The sequence below is a fragment of the Sinocyclocheilus rhinocerous genome, unplaced genomic scaffold, assembly GCF_001515625.1.
Source record: "Sinocyclocheilus rhinocerous isolate Xijiao unplaced genomic scaffold, SAMN03320098_v1.1 scaffold584, whole genome shotgun sequence".
Lineage (NCBI taxonomy): Eukaryota > Metazoa > Chordata > Actinopteri > Cypriniformes > Cyprinidae > Sinocyclocheilus > Sinocyclocheilus rhinocerous.
Genome location: NW_015630348.1, coordinates 2,397,545 through 2,420,237, shown reverse-complemented (window position 1 = coordinate 2,420,237; position 22,693 = coordinate 2,397,545). Strand labels below are relative to the sequence as shown.

Genomic DNA, 22,693 nt, shown 5'->3' with positions numbered 1-22,693 from the left:
AGGTCTCCTGGCCTGGTCCAAACTAACCTTGACACATACTTCCATGGTACACAAATGTATTTATTTATATTTTATCATCAAAATACAAACTGCAGATTTTACAGTGGAACACTTGATGAAACACTCGATATTAATGTTTACGTACCTGAGGGGTTTCGAAAGAAGACATCTGACACAAAATGACAGTTTATACAATTTCACCAAATTCAGTTCAGATAAATCCCCCCAAAATGTCCAGACTGACAATATTTGAAGTTAATCAAGAGTATCTGGCAACCCGCGTTACAGTCACTTCACCAGGAAGTTTATTCACACGAGACTAAAACGCCACCGATGGAAGATTCGAATGCAAGGTTAGTCAATTTAACAATTATTCATATTTCTATAGTGTTTCAAGTGTAGTCTTAAATGTTAATATAACTAAGTGTCGAAACATGAAACATCGCTACCTGCTAGCACAAAATACATAAAAGGTTAGTGAGACAATCAAAATCTACCTACATCATTCTAAAAAAAAAGTAGCTTTCCTTGTTTGGAAATGCTGTGATGGTGCATTGTCTGTAGTCATAAACGCATAGGGCAGATAGACAAACAGTATACAGTAAAATATGATGTTTTATTGTTTTTAAGAACTGGCGATGTGAAAAGCAGGCGTGAATCACATGATATGACTCGCTTCCTTTTCTAGTCTGTGGCTGTAAATCATGTTGTGCTGCCTACATAGACATCATGTTGGGGCATTGTAAGCTTACGCAGCTGTGCTTACGATGCCCCAAAATGCCGTCTAGGTAAGGTAGCTTACTAGGTTCTTAGACATAACCACTTCTGGAACTTTATTGTCTAATGAACTTCTAACTGTTTTCAGATGGATGCTGCAAACCGCTCTGACTTCTACATTGGTTTGGCACTTGCTGTAAGCTCGACTATCTTCATCGGTGGCAGCTTTATATTGAAAAAGAAAGGCCTCCTACGACTGGCCAAAAAGGGCTCTACTAGAGCAGGTGGGTCAATAAAATTTGCAGAGTAACCTATCATTGCACAATATATTATTAGGCAGTATTTGAATTGCATTGATTTTTTTTTATGCCTTTGTCATTGCCACTGAAATTTTCTTGTGCTGTCTAATCAGGTCTGTTCTCTTCATTATTCAGGTCAAGGTGGATATGCATACCTGAAAGAATGGTTGTGGTGGGCTGGGCTTATAACAAGTATGACATTATCATTTTATGTATTTATTTGTCATGACATTAGCAGGGCTGAATTACAAGGCATAACCAGAATATCGACATTAATCAAATGTGCATGTTTACATTAATACATTTTTGCCATTCACACATATAGATGTCAGTGTGGACACTCTAATCACAATCTTTTGTCTTGTCGTGTGTTTTATTTTTAGTGGGAATAGGTGAAGCAGCAAATTTCGCAGCTTATGCATTTGCTCCTGCCACATTAGTAACACCTCTGGGAGCATTGAGCGTTTTGGTCAGGTACACTTACAAGTTTGGTGTTTCTTATTTGATCAAAAATACAGTAAAATTGTGAAATGTGACCATGGATCACAGAACCAGTCATAATGGCCAATTTTTTTAAATTGAGATTTATATTGATGTATGGTTTGTTAGGATGTGACAATATTTGGCCGAGATACAACTATTTGAAAATCTGGAATCTGAGGGTGCAAAAAAAACAAAATATTGAGAAAATCGCCTTTAAAGTTGTCCAAATGAAGTTCTTAGCAATGCATATCATTACTAATAAAAAATTACGTTTTGATATATTATTTATGGTAGGAAATTTACAAAATATCTTCATGGAACATGATCTTTACTTAATATCCTAATGATTTTTGGCATAAAAGAAAAATTTTGACCTATACAATGTATTGTTGGCTGTTGCTACTTATGACTGGTTTTGTGGTTCAGGGTCACAAATATTATTACAATTCAAAATGACTGTTTTCTATTTTAATATTTTTTTAAATGTAATTTATTCCTTTGATGGAAAAGCTAAATTTTCAACAGCCATTACTCCAGTCTCAATGTCGCATGATCCTTTAGAAATCATTCAGATATGATTTGCTGCTCAAGAAATATGTCTTATTATTATCAATGTTGAAGTGTGATAGTTTTGTGGAAAATGTCATATTTTTCAGGATTTAAGTAGAAAGTTAAAAATAACAGCATTTATTTGAAATAGAAATCTTTTGTAACGTTATAAATGTCTTTACCGTCACTTTTGATCAAATAAATAAATTCTTTGTCTAAAATGTTATTTTTGTCATTAGTGCTGTGCTTTCATCATACTTCCTGAGTGAGCGGCTGAATATCCACGGGAAAATTGGCTGTTTGCTGTGCATCTTCGGTTCTACTGTTATGGTGCTCCATGCTCCGCAAGAGGAAGAGGTTGCTTCTTTGGCTGCAATGGCAGAGAAACTGAAAAATCCAGGTATTCTTCTACCTAATTTACAAACACAGTAGGCATACTGTGAGCTCGGAGCTGTTTTTCTTTATAGTCGTCTCTCTTGCATGTATCACAGGATTCATCACTTTTGCTGTCTGCATTGTCGTCAGCAGCCTGGCCTTGATCTTCTTTGTCGCACCTCGCTACGGTCAGAAGAATGTGCTGGTGTACATCCTCATCTGCTCTGTGATTGGTTCGTTGTCTGTGTCGTGTGTGAAAGGCCTTGGCATTGGGATCAAAGAGCTGTTCGCTGGAACGGCCGTTCTGAAAGAGCCGCTGTTCTGGGCCCTTCTCATATGTCTTGTGATCTGCATCAGTATCCAGATAAGCTACCTTAATAAAGCCCTTGACATCTTCAACACTTCTATAGTTACACCTATTTATTATGTCTTCTTCACCACATCCGTCATGGCTTGTTCAGCCATCTTGTTTAAAGAGTGGCTTCAAATGTCTGCCGACGGGGCTGCTGGGACTGTCAGTGGCTTTCTTACCATCATCGTTGGCATTTTTCTTCTCCATGCGTTCAAGGATATCAACTTTAAGCTGGACTCTCTACCTTTATATCTGCATCTTGGCCCTCAAGACCAACCATACATTGCTTTGCCAACCGATGAGAGAACTACTATGATCGATAAAAGCAATCTGACTAAAGAAAGAAATGCAAAGAGCTTTTTTCCTGAGAGTTCAGACAAAAGGAGCAATGGTACATTTATTACTTAGCATAATATCAGCAAAAATGCTTAATGCTTACGTGAGTGACTACTAAAACACAGATGTATGCTACTGTACAGGCATACATTGCAAACCATTAATACTGTGAGGGTCCTTTAATTAGCTTTTTTTTTTTTAGTATACAAGGTACTTGTCTTACATATTTTCTGTCTATAATATTTCTATTTCCATCTTGCGATTTTAACGATGTGCCTAGTCATTTGTTTTAAATACAAAAATCCTGAAGTAGCAACAGTGTTAAAAAATCTGCTGTACAACATCTTATTAAATGTTACATTATTTATTTTATGATCAAACCAGCCTTGTTTAGGATATACATCGAATTATATTCATATCAAGCACCTTTTTAATGCCTCATCCTTTCAATAAAAGCATGATTTTGTTTAATACAATGTGCTTTACTAGAATACCTATACACTACTACTTATTAGTTTGGGGTCATAAGTTTTTTTTTTTATATTTTGAAATAATTATTTTATACTGTCCAAATCTGTCTTTATATTTGATCAAAAATACTGTCAAAATTGTAATATTGTGAAATATTATTACACATTCGAATAACTGTATTCTATTTTAATATATTTTAAATGCAATTTATTCCTGTGATGGCAGAGGTGATTTTCAACAGCCATTACTCCAATCTTCAGTGTTACATGATCCTTCAGTAATAATTCTAATATGCTGATTTGCTGCTCAAGAAACATTTCTTATTATCATGAAAACAGTTGTGCTACTTAATATTTGTGTGAAAACAGTGATACATTTTTCAGGATTCTTTAATAAATTAAAGTTCAAAGGAACAGCATTTATTTGAAACCTAAATCTTTTGTCACTTTTGATCAATTGAATGCATCCTTGCTATATAAAAGTAACCTTCAAAAAAATCTTCCTGACCCCAAACTTTTCAACAGTTGTGTTAATGTCTTGTACTAGTGTTAGGGAACACACATCTTCATATTTAGAAAACTTTTTTTTTTTTTAATCAACAGCTACATTTCTCAGGTGGTGCATTGATTTTTATTATATATATTATGAAGTGCCCGGTAATCTGTTTTTATAAATAGGACACTGAAACCACTGAAACCTGCAGGAGGTATTTTATCTTTTTATTTCAAGTCCACATTTCAACACACACTGAATAAGCCACAGATCTTGAAGCGTTCCCAGTAAGAAGGTGGTGCATTGATTTTTATTATATATATTATGAAGTGCCCGGTAATCTGTTTTTATAAATAGGACACTGAAACCTCTGAGATGTCTAATAGTATTTAACTTTACCTCTGCTTTCTTATTTTTATACATCATATGAAAAACTGCAGGAGGTATTTTATCTTTTTATTTCAAGTCCACATTTCAACACACACTGAATCTTGAAGCGTTCCCAGTAAGACAATGGAGTGCAGACTTGGTATTTAAGTTGAAGAGAAAGCGAAAGCAGAGCCTCCTCCTAAATTCCAGATCAGATCCGTACAAAGGCACCTTTCAGTTGATGTTCCATGATGTTTCCTTGATTTCATACCAAAGTCTTAGCACTGGGAAAAGTCAATATCGACAGTGACTATAAACAGGCTATGGGACTGGGACATGCATCCATTTGATTTTGAATATATGGCCTTTACAATAATAAACAGAGCAAAATGAGGCACTTTGTCTTTGAGAAATGAATTGAATCCTGTTGATAGCTGTTGCCTCACAGTTCTCACGTTGGCCTGCCAAAGCCTCAGTAAGTGGCTGAATGATGCGATCTTGTCATTGGCTGTGGTTCTACTAGTCTGTCATGGTTTCAGAAAAGGTTCCTCTACTCCTCTGAGTTTGTTCTAGTCTGTTGAGAATGAACTGACTTGTATCGATAAATCGTTCCACACAGTTTACAAAACACACCTCTGTCCTGGAGTCGAGCTTCGGGCCAGGCTTATCCATGCACTTCTCCTGCAAAGAAAAACACACTATGAGCTGCAAAGAAGGCCATAACTGATATTCAGCTCTTTTAACAAGTAATTAATATAACTATAAATACACTACTGTTTAAAAGATTGAGGTCAGTAAGTTTTATTTTCCGTAAATAAATACTTTTATTCTGCAAGGCGGTAAAGACTTATAATGTTACTCTATTTCAAATAAATGCTGTTCTTATGAACTTCAAATAATCCTAATAAAATCAGTTTCCACACACACACACAAGCTATTAAGAGGCACAACTGCTTTCAACAAAGAAATGTTTCTCCAGCAGTAAATCAGCGTATGCTGATGTGATACTGAAGATGGGAGTAATGGCTGCTGACAACAAACTTTGCCAACAAAGAAATAAATCACATTTTTACAAATAAGTTTTTGATCAAATAAATTCAGCCTCGGAGAGCTGTGAATTTTATTTATCCCAACCCTTTGAATTGTATTTTGTATGTGTGCGTGTATAATCAAGATAAATAGCTATTTTAACAAATCAATAATATACAAAAATAAAATATGAAAATATGTTTTAACTGTTTTATATACTAAAGAGTCACAAGCTGCGCGAAAAAAGAGGACAGAACATTTTACTTAATACTTAAACTACATAAAAACATCTATAGATCATATAAACTTGCGAACAACTAAAGTGATTTTCTTTCATTGTCTTATACATCCTCATGAAGTAATGCATTATGCAGCCCAGTAGGACACACACACACTCACTCACCCAGCACACTTCTGTCATCTGATGAACCAGCTGCTGAAACCTCTGCTTCTGAGACTCGATCTCGATAAACTGCTGCAGTTGAGGGTCTGCCGTGACTCCTTGATTATCCATTGGGGAAAACAATGGCAAATAATCGCTTAATGGTGATATTTAACAACTGTGTACACTGTTCGAGCGCTATGCTGACCTTCACGTGTCTCGATAGCCAGGAAACAGTAGAACGGAGCGCCAATGAGAAAGCGAGAAATCACGCGGAAACGGATGTGACTTAAGGTTGCAGGCGGAAGTTGTAGAATCCATAGCACGACAAGGGTGTCAAAGAGCAGTGAGGTTGGTGAGCAGAAAAAGCTTTCCTTTCCTTGTCTTGTGTTTTTATTTCGGTGAGGTAAAAATTGCGACAATGTCTTAATTTAAATGTAGCAATTGCATGTATGTATAAACAGAGACAGTGCGATAGAGATGAATGTCAAGCAAGGTTTTACAGAAAGCTGCTAGCCTAGCCACGTAAAGCTACTTATAAATGTATAAATGAGTTTTGTCTGCACTCTATGCTAAGAAATGGTAGATATTTTATTCATTCATATCTTTAATCTTTGCTAGATCATGTACAGTGGTCAGTTGCATAAACTTAGCCACCATGTTAAGACTGTGTCTTAAGACACTAGTTTGACCAACTAGCAGTTGCCAAGGGGTAATCAGTCTTACTTTTCCAATGCAAATAAGACCAATCTGCCTTTTCATAACTGAATTAAAAAAAATTATGACCAGTCTTGAAGAAAAAAAATTAGATGACTAAGTTTTTAAGACTAGTCTAAACAGTTTATGCCACCGGTTGCGTTTGAGTCGTGTTTATCAAAGTAATATTGAATTGATCAGTTCCGTTATATTAGTTTATACAATTCCCACGTAGTAAATTGTATGAACGTTTTTAATATGTAACATTTGATATATTTTACAGTATTGTATTCTAAGCCTGATTTTGTTCATGTACAGCAGCTGTTTATACGTTGTTCAAATTTACAATATATTCAAATTAATTGATTTTATTATTGAATGGATACAATAGGAAATTCAACAATACAAATTATTATTATTTTTTAATTAATATTGAATAGGAAAATTAAACTTATTTAAACTTATTTAAATAAAATAAATAAATATTTTTAATGTATTTATAATGTATAATAAAAAAAAGTAATTTATTCCTGTGAGCTTATACAGCTGTTTTTAACATTGTTCAAATGTAGAATTTCTTTAAATTTATTGATTCAATTATAGACAGTGAAATGTTACTGCTGTCTAGGAAGTGTATGCTTATTTTATTTTAAACATTACTAAAGTGAACCTTGAATTTAATTTCTCTTAGATCAGCTTTTTTGGCACAATGGGTCGTCACTTCGGAGATTTGGCCAAGATAAGGCATGTGATCACCTACAGTATTTCTCCCTTTGAGCAGAGGGCTTTCCCAAACTACTTTTCTAAGGGAATCCCAAATGTTTGGAGACGATTCAAAACATCTGTATTCAAGGTTGCACCACGTAAGTCATCTTTGTCCAAAATTAATTATTTTTTAAATATATCATCTATAGTGGTAGCTATAAATTGAAGCGAACATTGTGTGTGACTAAACTTCTCTATAAACCTGTATCTCTGTTTACAGCCATGGTTCTGATGTACCTGACCTACACATGGGGAAATCATGTTCATGAACAGACCAAAAGAAAGAACCATGCAGACTATGAGAATGACCAGTGAAATCGCTCAGCTGAGGATGCGTCCATCTCTAACTTCTTGTTTCTGTTCAATAAAGAAAATATTTATGTGAAAAATTGATTTCTGACTTGTTGCCAATTAATCACTTTGATTCAGTTTAGTTGTTTAATAAAGTACCTTAATATGATGCATCACTCAGATTTATCCTCTCATTTATTGTGTTTGTCATAAATATTTGAAATACAGGTGTCTTCTGGGCAAGTGCTTGTTTTGCTCCTGCTACTGGATACCATGGTACATGTGAAGGCAAGTTTTATTGTGTTCTATAGAGATTTATTTTTGTTTTGGGATTTATGAGGATTTATACGTGATAATGATATTTAGATGAACACTACTATGAGCAAGTCTGTCTGCCATGTAAAGATTTCTCAACGTTTAACGAATTTCATTAAAATATTTGGAGTGGTCATGTCTTTTTCAGTGTGAATGATCAATGTCAGTACAGAAAGCTGACTTTCTGTAAAACTTTTTTATTTTACTATATTTTCAAACGTAATTTGTTCCTATGATAGCACTGTTGATTTTCAGCAGCAGCCACTATAGTCTTCAGTCACATGATTCTTCAGAAATCATTCTAATATGCTGATTTGCTGCTCAAGAAACATTTTTTAATATTATCAGTGTTGAAAGCAGTTTTCAGGGTTCTTTGATGAATAGAAAGTTCAAAAGAATAAAATTTTTAACATTGCAAATGTCCTTACTGTCGTATTTGATACATTCAATGCGTCATTGCATTAGTATAAAAATTATTTTATTTAGAAATAATCTTACTGACCCCAAAAAATTCTGAACGCTATGACTACCGAAAACAATACTAATTTCCATTCCTTCCAGTGTATATTAATATAACGCCTCCTCTATCAAAATGTGTTTGTGTTCAGTGGCAGCACGCTGAAACGCGCATGCTCAGTTTAGCTAAGCGTATAGTAGCTTTCATTCTGACTTCAGTTTACATCGACACATTGCGTTATAAACACTACCGCATGAATACGAAGATGGGCAGCATATATACACATATATATAACTGAGTTTGTAGCCCAGCACCTCTAATTAACCACACTTCATTTGTTACATGTTTACAATGTACTGCAAAAGGATTTCCGCCACAGGTATATATGTATCGGCTGCACTTCATCGGTGAGTTTGTGTTCAGTGAATTGTTTTTTTTTACGAAATATTGCCCATTATCAAATAAAGCAGACCGTTGTCTGTTTCAACATGACTAGGCGCCAAGTGAGTTCAAAGTAAGTTCAGCACCCTGGATATTGGGGATGGGATTGACAGTGAAGGACTTTAATAAGCATGGGTAACTATGATGACTATTGTCCAAATTTGCTTCTGGGATTTACACACTATTGTGTCAATTCACAATGACTAAGCACAGGCTTTCACGTCCCTCCCATTAGTTCAACTACTGCGTTGGCCGGGGTGTAGGCTTCCTGCTTATGGAGATATTAATCCCTCTGGCTCGACTGCGAGCGTCTTTTCTTACTCTTGGACGTTCGCTGTCATCTTCTCGTAGACTCTTCGGTCGCAGCATGGCCTCTGAATCCGTTACGCGCTTTGATTTTCTGGTGATTGGCGGAGGATCCGGAGGGCTGGCCGGTGCGCGGCGGGCGGCTGAACTCGGTGCCACTGCAGCCGTGATCGAAAGTCACAAACTCGGAGGTACCTGCGTGAGTAAAGGCCGTCCTGCTCCTGCAACACCACATTTCCCCTAGAGCCACGTAGATGTGTTCTTTAGACGAGTTATTTACAGTAATTGGTCGCTGCATTAGTCACATGAACAGAGGTGCTTTGGGAAGCCTCCAGATCCAGCGCTTTTTGTGGGGTGTTTTTGTGTGTAATGGTTTGCACCAGCACCTATGCATGTTTGTCTGGTGATATTATTGACTTGGTTCATTAAACAACTTCTCTTTCTTCTACAGGTGAATGTTGGTTGTGTTCCTAAAAAGGTATTTGTTTTTCCCTTTATCCTTACACTAAATTGATTAGGTGCATAATGTGAGTACTAGTGCTGTCAAATAAAAACGCTCATAAAGTTGTGTCATTTCTGCATGCTTCCAGGTAATGTGGAACACATCCACCCATGCAGAGTATCTCCATTATCATGAAGATTATGGGTTTGAGGGAGCAAAAGCACATTTCAACTGGCAGTAAGTAAGATTCTTCTGGGTTGTTTGGTTTGATTTTTGTGTATATGTTGAGTGTATAGGGTTATGGCAAGCCATTGCAACATTAAATATTCTAAAATTGAAAAAATAGCATTGATAACATTTATTTTTGTGTTACTAGTGTCTGTTGTTTACTTACTATTATATTTACTTGTATAACTACTACAATTACTATATAATTTAATAGTGACTAGTATATTTGTTCAATATCTCTGCTATTGCTGGTGTTGGTTCATTAGATACTAGTATTGATTCTGACAGTAACTAGGGCTACGTTCACACTGTCAGTTTTTGGGATTGACAACCGCATTTTCTTTACAGGTGTGAGTTTTGAAATGTCCCGTTCACACAGCAGCTTACAGTTGTGTTTAGAATACTGTCTGTATGAACGTGCAATGGGAGTCAAGCCCGTATTCCTTACCAGTAACCATAGTGACAGTGACCAAAGTAAATTCAAAGATGGCGACGTCCATAAAACTGAAAGTCTTATCACTTTCTGACATGACAAGAGTCCAATCGAGCTGCGAGTTCTTTTGTCAAATCTTCATTAACCAACAGCAGCTTTTAAATTTGGGTGGAGAGCAGAGCATTTGAATCACGCGCAGAACACAAAACTGATGGGAGCGGCTCTGGTGGAAAACTGACGGGCTCTAAAACATTCAGATGAAAATTACCGAAAATGCACGTGAAGACATGTAACATACGTTAGACACACGTTTGTGCGGCAGAGCGGCTCTCTCTCACTCTGTATGACATGACAGACAACTAGTTGTCCAGTCCTGTTCCGTTCACACAGCGCGTGTGTTCCGAGAATGCGGTTGTGAATCCTGAAAATGTACGGGTGGGAGTTTAGTTACAGAATGCGGTTGTCACGCCCATAAATAACCAAACTGTGTGTAAACGTAACCATATTAAGGACTCAAAAACAGGACTGACAACCGTATTCTGCTGCTGCGTGAACGTGGCCTAGTACTTGTCAATAACGGTTTGAAATTAACTTTATCACTCACCAGTCAATTTGGCTGCTAAAAAAGTTGTAAGATCCGCCCACTGGTCCAACGACGGTAGCCAGTGATCCGGTAGAAGGATTCTTGCGGGTTGTTGTCTTTCCTTTTATGCATCACAACAATGTTAAATTAAATACATTTTCCTATGCTTTACCTCTTTTATTCATCTGACTCCAAAAATGAAAAGGGTTATGAGAGTTGTTTGTTACTCATTAAATTTAGGTGAGTGTTTGATCATTCTGTTTTACTCGTGACTTTGATATTTACTCGTTCATTGGGAATCTATGTTATTTAGGATGCCTCACGGCGGCCGCTATGCGTGGGCTCCACGATCACAAAACTCGCCATTCTAATCCTTATTCAGAGGTTTGTGGCTAATGTTTAGCCCCCTACAGCTACCCATGTAATATTCCGACATTAATCAGCGGTTCTTCTAGACCACCTTTGTCTAGACCCCGACAGCTGATAGCTTCGTACAACTTAATTAATACTCAAAGTATTAATCAGCGGTTCTTCTAGACCCCCTTTGTCTAGACCCCGACAGCTAATCTAGCTTCGTACAACTTAATTAATTCTGAAATCATATACATGGTTAACCATATAATATTCCGACATTAATCAGCGGTTCTTCTAGACCACCTTTGTCTAGACCCCGACAGCTGATAGCTTCGTACAACTTAATTAACACTCAAAGTATTAATCAGCGGTTCTTCTAGACCCCCTTTGTCTAGACCCCGACAGCTAATCTAACTTCGTACAACTTAATTAATTCTGAAATCATATACATGGTTAACGTAGCTGAGTACAACTTAAAACTAAGGTCAAGCGGTTAGTCAGCTATGCACATAACCCTAGACGCAGTTTTGCAGTTGAGAAAATAACTTCAAAGTAATCAGAATGAATTCAAACATAACAATTTATTAATCAGGTAATCAAAATAATAATTCAAAGTCCAATCAAACAATAGAAAACAATTAATCAATCATACAAAACAGTCAATAATACCGAAATGAGAGAATGTATGAGTGTTACCTGATAATGAGGACTACACACAGTAGATGTGTGGGAGATCTGACTACAGATTCCCCGAGCTTTTTGTCACGCTCTCTTAAATATCAAGAAGAACCCCATAGATCATACAGAAGGTAATTTGTGTGAAAGACCTGGGAGTAGTCTACTTTCAATATTTATGGCTACCTGTTCTATTGTTAAGAGAATGAGACCCCTTTACCAGACATACAGAGACCTTTCAAACGACTTCAAACATGAATTGTTGCATTGTAATAAACTCTGATTAAGAAAGGTGGTTTTGGTGATCTCTGCAGTGTCCTGTGTTCAGATGGAAATGAGGGGAGAGAGGGGAAGAGTGGAGGTGTGGAGCTTTTGTTTCTCTCAGTTGGGTGTATTGCTTTAGGCTTGCGAGACAGAGTTCAGGTGTTGATTCTCGTGAGAGTTCCTTGTTTTTTCAGACTGTGACCTTCTTCTGATCCAGCCAAATGGCATCAATAATCTTACAAAGTTATCAGCCATTTAGAACTATTAGCCAAACCAAAAATATCATTAAATATCAGTAATAAACCAGATCAAAATCACTGCTTAGATTTACATTTAAATTATTATTAAATATGATTTCTAAATCATTAATAGGTTTTCAGTTTTACTACAGTCAATCACTTTTATTAATTCCATAAAAAATAAAATAGAAATAAAAAAATATAATTCTCCCCAATTCTCTTAAAAAACAGCATTTCTTTATTTCCAAATTTAGCTCACGTCAAAATCATAATAGTTTACTGATTAACACGTTGAAGATTAGTGGGCTGGCTGCCAATTCATGAAGTGATGAGCTGTTCCTAAGGCTCCATTCACACCCACAACGAGAAGTCTAAGCTTAATATATAACATATATTACGCATAGATTCTATTCAAGCAACAAAAAACAAATGCTTTGTTGTGTTATTGTTGGAGGACATAATTTATGAATCATAACCAGCCAAATTGGCTAGAGAATTGATATGTGTTACCTGTCACGGTGGGTTTTCACCCACATTTGGTGATTTAGCTGGTTTTAATTTCAAATTATGTTTATAATATACCAGTAAACATTCTGTTATTACTGGAACAGTATTTGCCATTGAATTCTATGGGAATTTGCAGTTCACATATCAACTATTCACTTCTAACTAGTATGCATTTTAAATACCTTTTCTATGTTACTTATTTCAAGTACCTATTCTACTAGTAATTAGTTAATAGTAATTAAAAATAAGTACCTATTCTGTTTTTACTAGTAATTAGTTCATAGTATTTAAAAATAAGTACTAGTAACATCAGTAAAGATAATGGTTTTTAAGGGATACATGTAATGAGAGCTTGCCATAGAGGATATTGTTTCTGCAAGAAGATGTGGTAATTCGTTTCACAAAAAAGGTATTTTTTGCTCTTGTGACAGTTGAGGATAGTCAAGTTCCCGCACGCTCTGATTCATTACAGCTTTCAGTATTTATTTTGCTTCCCTTTTGTGGTATATAATATCAGTACAGCTTTAAGTGGATATTTCTGTCAGACACAAAGGCATGAGGTGGAGTAGTTTGTTTTAGTAGTAGGTGAGTTATGCTGTAGAGAGTTCAGCTATCAGGATTTCTGTGATATGACAAAGCTGAATTAATAGAATAAAGGTCACTCTTTGGGTATGTGTATTTTCAGGCTCATTAAACCTAAAAGGGATGCTTACGTTAGTCGCCTGAATCAGATTTACCGGAACAACCTTGACAAGGTAGGCTGCAATAAGCTACATTTAAATCAGCAAATTAAATAGGAAGTGAAAAGTAATTTGTAGTAAATACAAAAAAAAAAAAATCTTAGATTTTTTTTTTAAACCAAAATGCATGGAGCGTGGTTTTAAGTGGTCATATCATGAAGAATCTAATTTTCTTTATCTTTACAGCACTAGTACTACATTGTACTATGAAAGTTTTACATAGAAATATTAAAAGCATGTCAAAAAAAAAATCATATTTAATTGTCAGAGACAGGGTGGAAAATTTTGCCCCTGAAGCATATTGCTAACTGACTATATACTATGTGTATCTCGAGGGAGAAATTAAAGGGATAGTTCACCCAAAAATGAAAATTCTGTCATTAATTACTCACCCTAATGTCGTTCCAAACCCGTAAGACCTTCAAATTAAGATATTTTTAATGAAATCTGAGAGCTTTCTGACCCTGCATAGACAGCAACACAACTGAAACGTTTTATGGCCCAGAAAGGTAGTAAGGACATCGTTAAAATAGTCCATGTGACATCAGTAAACAATACTGTTTTGGTACTATGATGAATAGAGGCAGAGACTGACCCGGAAGAGAAGAAATCGCTGAATAAAGTCGCTATTTTTGTTTTCTTTGCGCACAAAAAGTATTCTCATAGCTTCATAATATTGGTTGAACCACTGATGTCACATGGACTATTTTAACGATGTCCTTACTACCTTTCTGGGCCATAAAACGTTTCAGTTGTGTTGCTGTCTATGCAGGGTCAGAAAGCTCTCGGATTTCAACAAAAATATCCTAATTTGTGTTCCAAAGATGAACGAAGGTCTTACGGCTTTGGAACGACATGAGGGTGAGCAATTAATGACAGAATTTTCATTTTTGGGTCAACTATCCCTTTAAGTAGCATAATGAAAATGCATGATATGACCTCTTTAAACCTTTAGAATTGGTATTGATGTGCAGATTAAGAAGTTGTTTGTGGTTGTACACAGGCCAAAATTGAGTCCATTCATGGCTATGCAAGGTTCACAGATGATCCTGAACCTACTGTTGAAGTTAATGGGAAAAAATACACAGCTCCTCATATCTTAATCGCCACTGGTGGCCACCCGTCCACTGTCAGTGAGAATGATGTTCCAGGTGATCTTATGTTTGTTCATTAAAAATGTACCTTATTCTGCTTTACTTATCAATGCATCCTTATTATGTGCACTTGCCATTAATGTGATTTTTTTGTACTTATTTTCATCACTTTTTTGACAGCATTTTGTTAATTTCAATGTTATTGCAGGAGCCAGTTTAGGCATTACCAGTGATGGATTCTTTGAACTTGAGTTTTGCCCTAAGTAAGTGATTGATTGCTGATTTCTACTTATATTATTGTATTTTCTCCTTATCCTAAAATAACCGATCACTGTATCCATCTAGACGTAGTGTGATAGTTGGGGCAGGATATATTGCTGTGGAGATGGCTGGTATCCTTTCCACTCTGGGGTCCAAAACGTCCATGATCATACGACAAGGAGGGGTAAGAGCCCCGCTTATTGTCACCTGGCTAAATGCTACTGTCATGCATATCCCAAAGTAAGCAATGACTGTGTTCTTTCTTTTCAAGGTTCTGAGGAACTTCGATGCCTTGATAAGCTCAAATTGCACGAAAGAATTGCAAAATCATGGTATTGACTTACGGAAAAATACTCAGGTAACTAGTAGTGAGTATTATTAAGAAAGGTATTATGTAGCTGGTCTATCGTTCCAGTGTGATGTATCGGTTTGTTTGGCAGATTTTCAGTTACGATCCCCCCAAAATATATCTTACATCAGTATATCTAAATATTCTGATATTGTTCACAGGTGAGGTCAGTGCAGAAGACTGACAAAGGCCTTTCTGTTACGCTGGTGACAAAAGACCCTGACGACAAAGATGCACAGGAGAAGTACGACACCATCCATGAGGCGGACTGTCTGCTCTGGGCTATTGGCAGGGAACCCAACACCTCTGGCCTCGATCTCAGTTCAATAGTAAAACTGAATTATTTTTATTATAATTATTAGTATTAGAATATTATTAGTAATTATAATAAATACCTAAGAAGCTTAAAGGTTTGTTACAGGATTATAAATTAAACTCTATCGATAACATCTGTGGCATGATGTTAATTCCCAAAGAATGAAAATTCCTCACTTTTTACAAGCTAGAAAAACTATTTTTTACAGTAGTGCACTTACAATTAAAGCTTATAGGGGATGGAACAGCATATATTACATGTAAAACATATATCATTTTATATGTACTGTACATATAAATATATAAATTTGGGCCTCACAATTTTTAATCAAAATGTCATAAAATCGATCTTCCAGTGAATGGTCAGACTTGTGGTGATGTATGCTGAACTTCTCCAATCATTTAGTTAGTTTAAACTCTGTCCATGTCTTGCAATCAAGCTCTCATTCAGTTCTGCCTTAATCCAATCAATGACAGACTGATAGAACCAAGTCCCTGCCCTACAATTTTTTCTTTTATCAATAATCCATTTTACTCTGATGTACGTTACAATATGGAAGAATAGATCTGTTGCTAGTTCAGTTAATTTGCAACTTCAGCTATGATATACGTTACAATGAGACTAGTGTGCTAAAATCTTGCCTGTGCAAATTTCTGCGGACAAGAATTATTTTGCTAATGCTTAACTAGCAGTTCATGCAGCTAGAACGGTAGAGACATACACAACTTTAAAAATTGCCCTCTGGAATGCTTTGTCAGTGTCACATAGTGTACGCACCATTTTTGCTTTTTACAAACTGAGGCATCAGTGAAACATGCCACAGATGCTGTTGATAAAGTACAACTGAACACAGAACATTATTTTAAACTGCAGAAGCTACACAAGTAGTATAGTATTGTAAGCGTTATCTTTGCACTGTATCAGTTGGTGATAAAGTAAGACTAACAGTTGGATGTATTGTTATTCAGGGTGTGAAGCTTGATGAAAAGGGGTATATCGTGGTGGATGAGTTCCAGAACACCACTCGTGCAGGTGTCTATGCAGTTGGGGATGTTTGTGGGAGAGCTCTTCTTACACCTGGTATGGTTTCAGGATCACATCCTATGGAGAATTTGTTCCTACATGCATTGAAATCTTCTGGGTGTTTTGTTTTAATACATAAAATAGCTCATTTTTATACACTGTACTCTGATCCGGCATGGTATTCATTAATAACACTCAGAAACCAATTAAGTAAGAGATGTAAAGTCTTAAAACAATTAATTAAGCTTAAAAGATCATGATGCACGTTGTGCAATTCAGTCTTCCTATGATTCAGTTGGTTTATGTAAATAACACCTTTCACATTGTGTTTAAAACAACAGATCCTCCATACATGAGGAAGTTGATTTTGTGCATTTTTTGTTACTCTAGCGACATCAACTGGTCAGAGTAGATTGGACATGCTTACCTTTTATCACACTTTTTAAAATTAAATAGTTTATCATCTATTTGATGGGAATGTATATTCAGTTTTTTTTTCTGATAAGCTGTTGTTGCTTCCTGTTTTTGTTTGTATGGACAGTTGCTATTGCTGCTGGCAGAAAGCTTGCTCACCGGCTGTTTGAGGGCAAAGCAGACTCCAAAATCAATTATAATAATATCCCTACTGTTGTGTTCAGCCACCCACCTATTGGCACAGTGGGACTAACTGAAGGTGAGCTTATGTACAAATAATGCTTCCTTACCGTATCTTGAAGATCAGACACCATATGTAGCATTATTATTTTAGCATTCTTTTATATACCATTATAACATGTATTAATCTTTTAGTTTTAGTAATTTTTATTGTTTTTTTATTGCTTTAATTTTTTACTATTTTTATATCTATCTTTTAAGTTTTTATTGTTTTCTATATTGATTTTTTCTGCTTTAGTTTTAGTAATTTATTACTTCAACATCAACATTATTTAAGTTAGTTGCCAAGGAAACATTTCTAATTTTCATTTTAAGTTTTTCTGTTTTGTTTTCTCTGTACTGAACATTTACTACAACAGGTCCACATCTATCTATCTTTCTATCTATTCGCTCTAGATCTCTCACACTCTTCCTCATATTTACTTTATTTTCCATATAATATATTGACACATGGAGTTGCAGACAAAAACATTTTAGATAAAAAAATATCCTAGATACCCTTTTGATGATAAAATAATACTGATACTAAAAATAATAAGTTCTTATGTTAAAGCAATAAGGGCCAGATTTACAAACCCTTGTTTGGCTTTAAAAAACTACTGTAAGGTTTTACTTAAAACAGTTAAGTTGTTTTTGCATCTGACCTTATTGCATATGCATTTGTAGGAGTTTCCCTTTCAGACGCATATTTATTGGAAGAGAGTATTTAAAGGGCTCTTTTACAAAGTCTTGATTTTGTTTTGGGGTGTACTAGAACAAGCTCTCATGCTAATTCTGTTAAATAAAATATCTCCTTTTGAAGTGGACTACTGGACTTTAAACTTTGTAACTTTGCAGATCTTTTTTATGTTCAAACAGGAACATTACAGACTAACTAAAGTTGAAAAAGTGAAAAAAGCATAATAGGACCCCTTTAAATGAATCACGGAGATTGACTAAGGTTTGCAATGGTCAATGTACTCATATTTGTGCCATTATTTAACACCTCAAAAAAACATATCGTAACCCATTTTGAACCTGTGTTGTTAGTAGATTCCACACACCTGATTATCATCAGCTCTGCTTCTTTTCAACTGTGCTAATTTGTGCTGCTCTTGGTAGATTGCATTGGTCATTATGGAAATGATCCTGCTGCATCTGTGTTCTTTAATTCCTGTATTGTCAGTAGATCACTAGCAAAACTTAACACTTCCATCAGTGCTTTTATTGGATTGTGGACACTACTTTGCCTTGTTTAGTAAATCTGGCCCTAAGTCTGCATGTAGCATGTCCTAATGTGTGTTCAATATACTGACTGACTGACATCTTAACTAATGGGTTGAACTACCCTTACAAAATATATATATAAAAACATATCATGTTTTGTAGATGAAGCAATCAAGACCTGGGGAAAGGACAATGTGAAGGTTTATACCACTTCTTTCACCCCCATGTATTATGCCATCACCACTCGAAAGAGTCAGTGCATTATGAAGTTGGTGTGTGCTGGCAAAAATGAAAAGGTGAGGTCATAATCAGTCCATCGATCATAAATAGGTTGAAAATATCAAGAAGGATCTTGAATAATATATAATTTTATTTTAACATTTTGGCATTACATTAAGTCATTATAAGTCACTTTTCTTTTTAGGTGGTTGGTCTCCATATGCAGGGTTTTGGCTGTGATGAGATGCTTCAGGGTTTTGCTGTGGCCGTTAACATGGGAGCTACTAAAGAAGACTTTGACAGAACCATTGCCATCCACCCGACGTCCTCAGAAGAGCTAGTAACACTGCCCTAATCAAGTGTTCATATTCCAAGATGAAGCTTTGTTCCAATCTAAACAATAAAAAATAAATTTTCTTTGACTATTCTCCCACCATTAGTATTTTGTAATGACAAGAAGCATATATTTGGTTTGTTATATCTCTGGGGTCATGTATTATCGCCAGTGATTAAGAAAGACACATTACTACCGTTCATCTGGCTGTGTCTCTTGTACATTGCATTGTTGTACCCCATCGCTCCGATTTTTGACGGGCATTATTGTTTGATTGGAACAGGGTCAGATGAAGGCTTGAAGCTAAAAGTGAAATTAAATATGTTTATAGTCAAACACTGTTGCTTTACCTTTACATTTTTGGAAGGTTGGATTCAGAGAGTTGCTTTCAGTAGTAGAGGGCAAGTAGGGCTTACTCAATATATGTAAAATAAAATTGTGGATATACACAGTTCAGCACTTGGGCATAGACCCTGAATACATTTACAAAACAAATTTGTGTCTTTGTGTGGTTAATTGATCTTTTCTTATTTTCTGTGTGCTTGTCATGTTACTTTTAAAAATTGTCTACACTACCAACCAAAAGTTTCGGATTAGTAAGACTTAATGTTTTTGAATTAAGTCTCATACGCAACATGGCTGCAAGTTAAACAATAACATGAAAGAATTCAGCTTAAAATAACTTTTCTAATATAGATTTTAAAATGTTTTATTCAAAGCAAGGATGCAACGCCAGCATCCATTACTCCAGTTTTCTGAGTCACATAATCCTGCAGAAATCACTCTAATACAGTGGTTTTCGATCCTGGTCCTGGGGACCCACCGCTCTGCATATTTTGTATGGCTCCCTTAACAGACATACCAGAGATCACCAGCTCATTAAATGAGAGCTCCATGAACTCAGCTGAGTGTGTTAGATAAAGAACACATCCAAAATGTGAAAACCACTGTTCTATTACACTGATTTGGTGATTTCAGAATAGTCGGTTTACATTAAAATATATATATATTTTGTGCAAATCGTAACACATTTAAGAACTCCTCGATGAGCCTACACATTGCATATTTCTGATTAAATGCATCAAATGGCTCATTACATAGTACCCACAATACTTGAGGAAATGTTTTCCCAAGAGCTTAAAGACATCAAAACCTGAAAGCATTATGAAAAGAGCAAAAGACACATTTGAAACAATGGTTGGCATCGAGAATTGGAGACAAAAAGGACCAGACAGAAAAGGTTTATGAAAAAGATTTTTTTTAATGGTTAAAAGGCTTATATGGCCACTGTTGGATCGAATTAAACATACTTAATACAGTTTTATAATAGGAACGGTGTACGACCATTAAAACAGAAATTAAGTTACATTTAAAAACAAAGAAGGTCATGAAGTGAAACAATGAGCTGCTTAAATTTCATTACCCCTGAGTTTCATCTCAAACGATGTACAGGCAATAAACCTAAAACAGAACATACAGAAGCCTACATGGTGTTTACCAGGCTTGACTTGCGTAAACGTGACTACTTCAACCTAAACAAAGAAACACGCAACGCGTGTCTGCTTGTACTGGTAATAGCACAGAACAATTCTCATTTAAACCCAATACCAAATAATTCGTTTTGAAAGTCCAGTGTCCAAATAGTATGCGTAAAAAAAGCGAAGTACAGCTTAAAGAGTCACATTAGTGCTTCTAATATCCACCATAGCCACCTCTTCCATATCCACCACCACCACCGCCGCCTCCTCCGCGTGGATAAGGCCCACTGCTCCTGCCGGAATAGTAGCCTGCTTTCATAGCGCCGTAACCTGAAGACTGCTGTCCATAACCCTCGCCGAAGTCGCTGTAGCCATTCCCGTTGCCGTATCCACCGCCCGTCTGGTCGCTATAGCCTCCTCCGTAGCTACTTTGGCTTTCGTAGTTGCCAGCATCGTTACCGTAGCCGCCGTTCTGATAGCTGTAGTCGCTATAGTAACCGCCTCTTCCGCCGCCATAACCGCTTCCCCGGCCCATTCCTCGGCCTCCCCTGCCGCCGCGACCACCGGCAGTTTGCATCTCTTGTTTGGTGAGAGCCTTCTTCACCTCCACCTTGTGTCCACTGATCATGTGGAACTTCATGACGACGGCTTTATCGGCAGAGTCGTTGTCTTCGAAGTAAACAAAACCGAAACCTCGCTTTTTCCCGGTGTCTTTGTCGGTGATGGCCTGAGCTTTCTCGATGACACCGAACTGGGAGAAATACTCTTGGAGGTGTTCGTCCTCGATGTCGTCTTTCAGTCCCCCTACAAATATTTTCTTGACCTTGGCTAGTGCCTCCGGTCTACCGGCGTCTTCCCGGGCCACCGCCCGCTTCAGATCCACGTTGTTGCCGTCAACGACATGAGGCCTAGCTGCCATGGCGGCGTCCGCTTCCTCAACGCTCGAGTACGTTACAAAGCCGAAGCACCGGGAGCGCTGCAGCGGCTGGTTCATCACCACCACGCAGTCGGTCAGCTGTCCATATTGTTCAAAATGTGCCCGCAAGCCTTCGTCGGTTGTTTGGACGTTCAGGCCGCCAACAAACAGTTTGCAAAGCTGGTTAGTCATTTTCTTACAATGGCCGTACTGATTGAGAACACGCGGAACGGAAGAAAGAAGTCAATGCGTTAGACACGCGGGGGCGGTTCCATTTGTGCGCGTCAACACATACGTAGTGGACTCTGATTGGATAAAAAGTAAAGCACTTAAATAAAACCCATCCTTAATTAGCAAGACGCATTGTAGCCTGGAACTAGAGTCAAAGCTAATTTGTGAATCCATTCGTTTTGGGTTTAAAAGCGTATTTTTGTAGTTAACACATCAGTTAATGTGTTATATGTAAACTTGACAGCAGGTACATTTCTGTTGCAAATGCCATTCTACTCTGAATCCAGGAAATATCCTGGAAATATCAGGGAATTGAAAAAGTGCCGTTTTTATTTAGACATTTCTATTGTAAAAAAAAAACAAAAAACACTTTCTTGTTATATTCAGTATTGCAGTGTTTATTTTGCTGCAAATAATCTTTGAGTGCAATTTATATATTTTAAATCTAAGTGTCCAGTGGTAAATTTCCAAAAAACTAAGAAATCAGGTGAAACACACACACACACTATAACGGAACTTTTAAACCCCTTACAAAGTTAAATCCTGTCTTAAAACACTGGATTACAAGCATTTTACAAGTTTATGGCCTGTTTACCATATTATGATGGCAGTTCATAAGCATCTTGGTGAGCAAAACTACTCTACACAAAGCACAAATGTGTTTCAGTGATTCTAAAAAGTATATTTTTATTAGAAAAATAGTATATTTTTGTGGAATAGCCTGGAAGCACTATGAACAAACTCAAGTTAACTTTAGGCCTGTATAGGCCTCAACTAGGTCTTTGTCTTACATTGATCACTTTTTGGCACAATTAAAAATGATATATGTGATGTTTTGATGTGTAGGAAAGTAGGTCACCTAGGCTGAGGGACAATGCAACTTTATCATTCACTCAGTGTTTATAGGTTTATGTGTTTGTACACCTGTTACATGAAGATATATTCCTTAATCCAATTAAAGTGCGTTTTGTTGAAAGTTAAAGGATGCCACCATTTTAAAACAAGCTAGCCAATTAATAAGG

At 36.4% G+C, this 22,693-nt stretch overlaps 5 protein-coding genes across 11 annotated transcripts in view; 3 read left to right on the top strand and 2 right to left on the bottom strand.

The window, feature by feature from the left end:
- The first annotated feature begins 268 nt into the window (after positions 1-268).
- On the top strand, positions 269-3,537 carry LOC107740185 (magnesium transporter NIPA2). Of its 3 annotated transcripts, none has more exons than XM_016552527.1 (6): positions 269-353; positions 866-1,001; positions 1,152-1,208; positions 1,400-1,490; positions 2,288-2,448; positions 2,540-3,537. In XM_016552527.1, exons 2-6 carry the CDS (start codon positions 866-868, stop codon positions 3,181-3,183), a joined length of 1,089 nt encoding a protein of 362 aa, XP_016408013.1. In that variant the 5' UTR covers positions 269-353; the 3' UTR covers positions 3,184-3,537. The 3 variants fall into 3 exon arrangements, with proteins under 3 accessions (XP_016408013.1, XP_016408016.1, XP_016408015.1); XM_016552530.1 differs by lacking the exon at positions 269-353 and adding an exon at positions 364-473; XM_016552529.1 differs by lacking the exon at positions 269-353 and adding an exon at positions 696-788.
- Positions 3,538-4,376: 839 nt separating this feature from the next.
- Positions 4,377-6,083, bottom strand: timm8a (translocase of inner mitochondrial membrane 8 homolog A (yeast)). Its single transcript, XM_016552472.1, has 2 exons — positions 5,876-6,083; positions 4,377-5,124 (listed from the first exon to the last, which is right to left on the bottom strand). The coding sequence occupies exons 1-2, from the start codon at positions 5,984-5,986 to the stop codon at positions 4,963-4,965; spliced, it is 273 nt and encodes a 90-aa protein (XP_016407958.1). The 5' UTR covers positions 5,987-6,083; the 3' UTR covers positions 4,377-4,962.
- A 33-nt stretch (positions 6,084-6,116) lies between these two features.
- On the top strand, positions 6,117-7,779 carry uqcrq (ubiquinol-cytochrome c reductase, complex III subunit VII). Of its 3 annotated transcripts, none has more exons than XM_016552473.1 (3): positions 6,117-6,205; positions 7,242-7,413; positions 7,536-7,779. In XM_016552473.1, exons 2-3 carry the CDS (start codon positions 7,260-7,262, stop codon positions 7,628-7,630), a joined length of 249 nt encoding a protein of 82 aa, XP_016407959.1. In that variant the 5' UTR covers positions 6,117-6,205; positions 7,242-7,259; the 3' UTR covers positions 7,631-7,779. The 3 variants fall into 3 exon arrangements, with proteins under 3 accessions (XP_016407959.1, XP_016407961.1, XP_016407960.1); XM_016552475.1 differs by having other exon boundaries at positions 6,172-6,209; XM_016552474.1 differs by lacking the exon at positions 6,117-6,205 and adding an exon at positions 6,206-6,255.
- A 718-nt stretch (positions 7,780-8,497) lies between these two features.
- On the top strand, positions 8,498-19,584 carry LOC107740139 (glutathione reductase-like). 3 transcript variants are annotated; one of them, XM_016552469.1, is made up of 14 exons: positions 8,498-8,785; positions 9,171-9,324; positions 9,577-9,603; positions 9,716-9,804; positions 13,536-13,605; positions 14,594-14,741; positions 14,893-14,947; positions 15,030-15,129; positions 15,217-15,303; positions 15,456-15,623; positions 16,579-16,690; positions 17,175-17,306; positions 18,656-18,789; positions 18,918-19,584. In XM_016552469.1, the coding sequence occupies exons 1-14, from the start codon at positions 8,721-8,723 to the stop codon at positions 19,065-19,067; spliced, it is 1,491 nt and encodes a 496-aa protein (XP_016407955.1). In that variant the 5' UTR covers positions 8,498-8,720; the 3' UTR covers positions 19,068-19,584. The 3 variants fall into 3 exon arrangements, with proteins under 3 accessions (XP_016407955.1, XP_016407954.1, XP_016407957.1); XM_016552468.1 differs by lacking the exon at positions 8,498-8,785 and having other exon boundaries at positions 8,987-9,324; XM_016552471.1 differs by lacking the exon at positions 8,498-8,785 and having other exon boundaries at positions 9,269-9,316.
- A 762-nt stretch (positions 19,585-20,346) lies between these two features.
- The window catches only part of hnrnpa0l (heterogeneous nuclear ribonucleoprotein A0, like), a 3,410-nt gene continuing 1,063 nt past the window's right edge, over positions 20,347-22,693 (bottom strand). The window contains exon 2 of the mRNA XM_016552467.1: positions 20,347-20,885. Coding sequence (XP_016407953.1) covers positions 20,739-20,885 — 147 coding nt within the window. The 3' untranslated portion in view covers positions 20,347-20,738. The remainder of the gene's footprint in view (positions 20,886-22,693) is intronic.

Bases quoted from the DNA above. Each gene is read 5' to 3' on its own strand.
- LOC107740139 (XM_016552468.1), top strand. From the start codon at position 9,094: ATGGAGATATTAATCCCTCTGGCTCGACTGCGAGCGTCTTTTCTTACT. The intron at 9,604-9,715 runs GTATTTGTTTTT...GCATGCTTCCAG, and splicing joins TTGGTTGTGTTCCTAAAAAG to GTAATGTGGAACACATCCAC. The intron at 15,130-15,216 runs GTAAGAGCCCCG...TTTCTTTTCAAG, and splicing joins TGATCATACGACAAGGAGGG to GTTCTGAGGAACTTCGATGC.
- LOC107740185 (XM_016552527.1), top strand. From the start codon at position 866: ATGGATGCTGCAAACCGCTCTGACTTCTACATTGGTTTGGCACTTGCT. The intron at 1,002-1,151 runs GTGGGTCAATAA...TTCATTATTCAG, and splicing joins AAAGGGCTCTACTAGAGCAG to GTCAAGGTGGATATGCATAC. The intron at 1,491-2,287 runs GTACACTTACAA...TTTTGTCATTAG, and splicing joins GCATTGAGCGTTTTGGTCAG to TGCTGTGCTTTCATCATACT.
- uqcrq (XM_016552473.1), top strand. From the start codon at position 7,260: ATGGGTCGTCACTTCGGAGATTTGGCCAAGATAAGGCATGTGATCACC. The intron at 7,414-7,535 runs GTAAGTCATCTT...CTCTGTTTACAG, and splicing joins TGTATTCAAGGTTGCACCAC to CCATGGTTCTGATGTACCTG.
- timm8a (XM_016552472.1), bottom strand. From the start codon at position 5,986: ATGGATAATCAAGGAGTCACGGCAGACCCTCAACTGCAGCAGTTTATC. The intron at 5,125-5,875 runs GTGAGTGAGTGT...TTTTCTTTGCAG, and splicing joins AGATGACAGAAGTGTGCTGG to GAGAAGTGCATGGATAAGCC.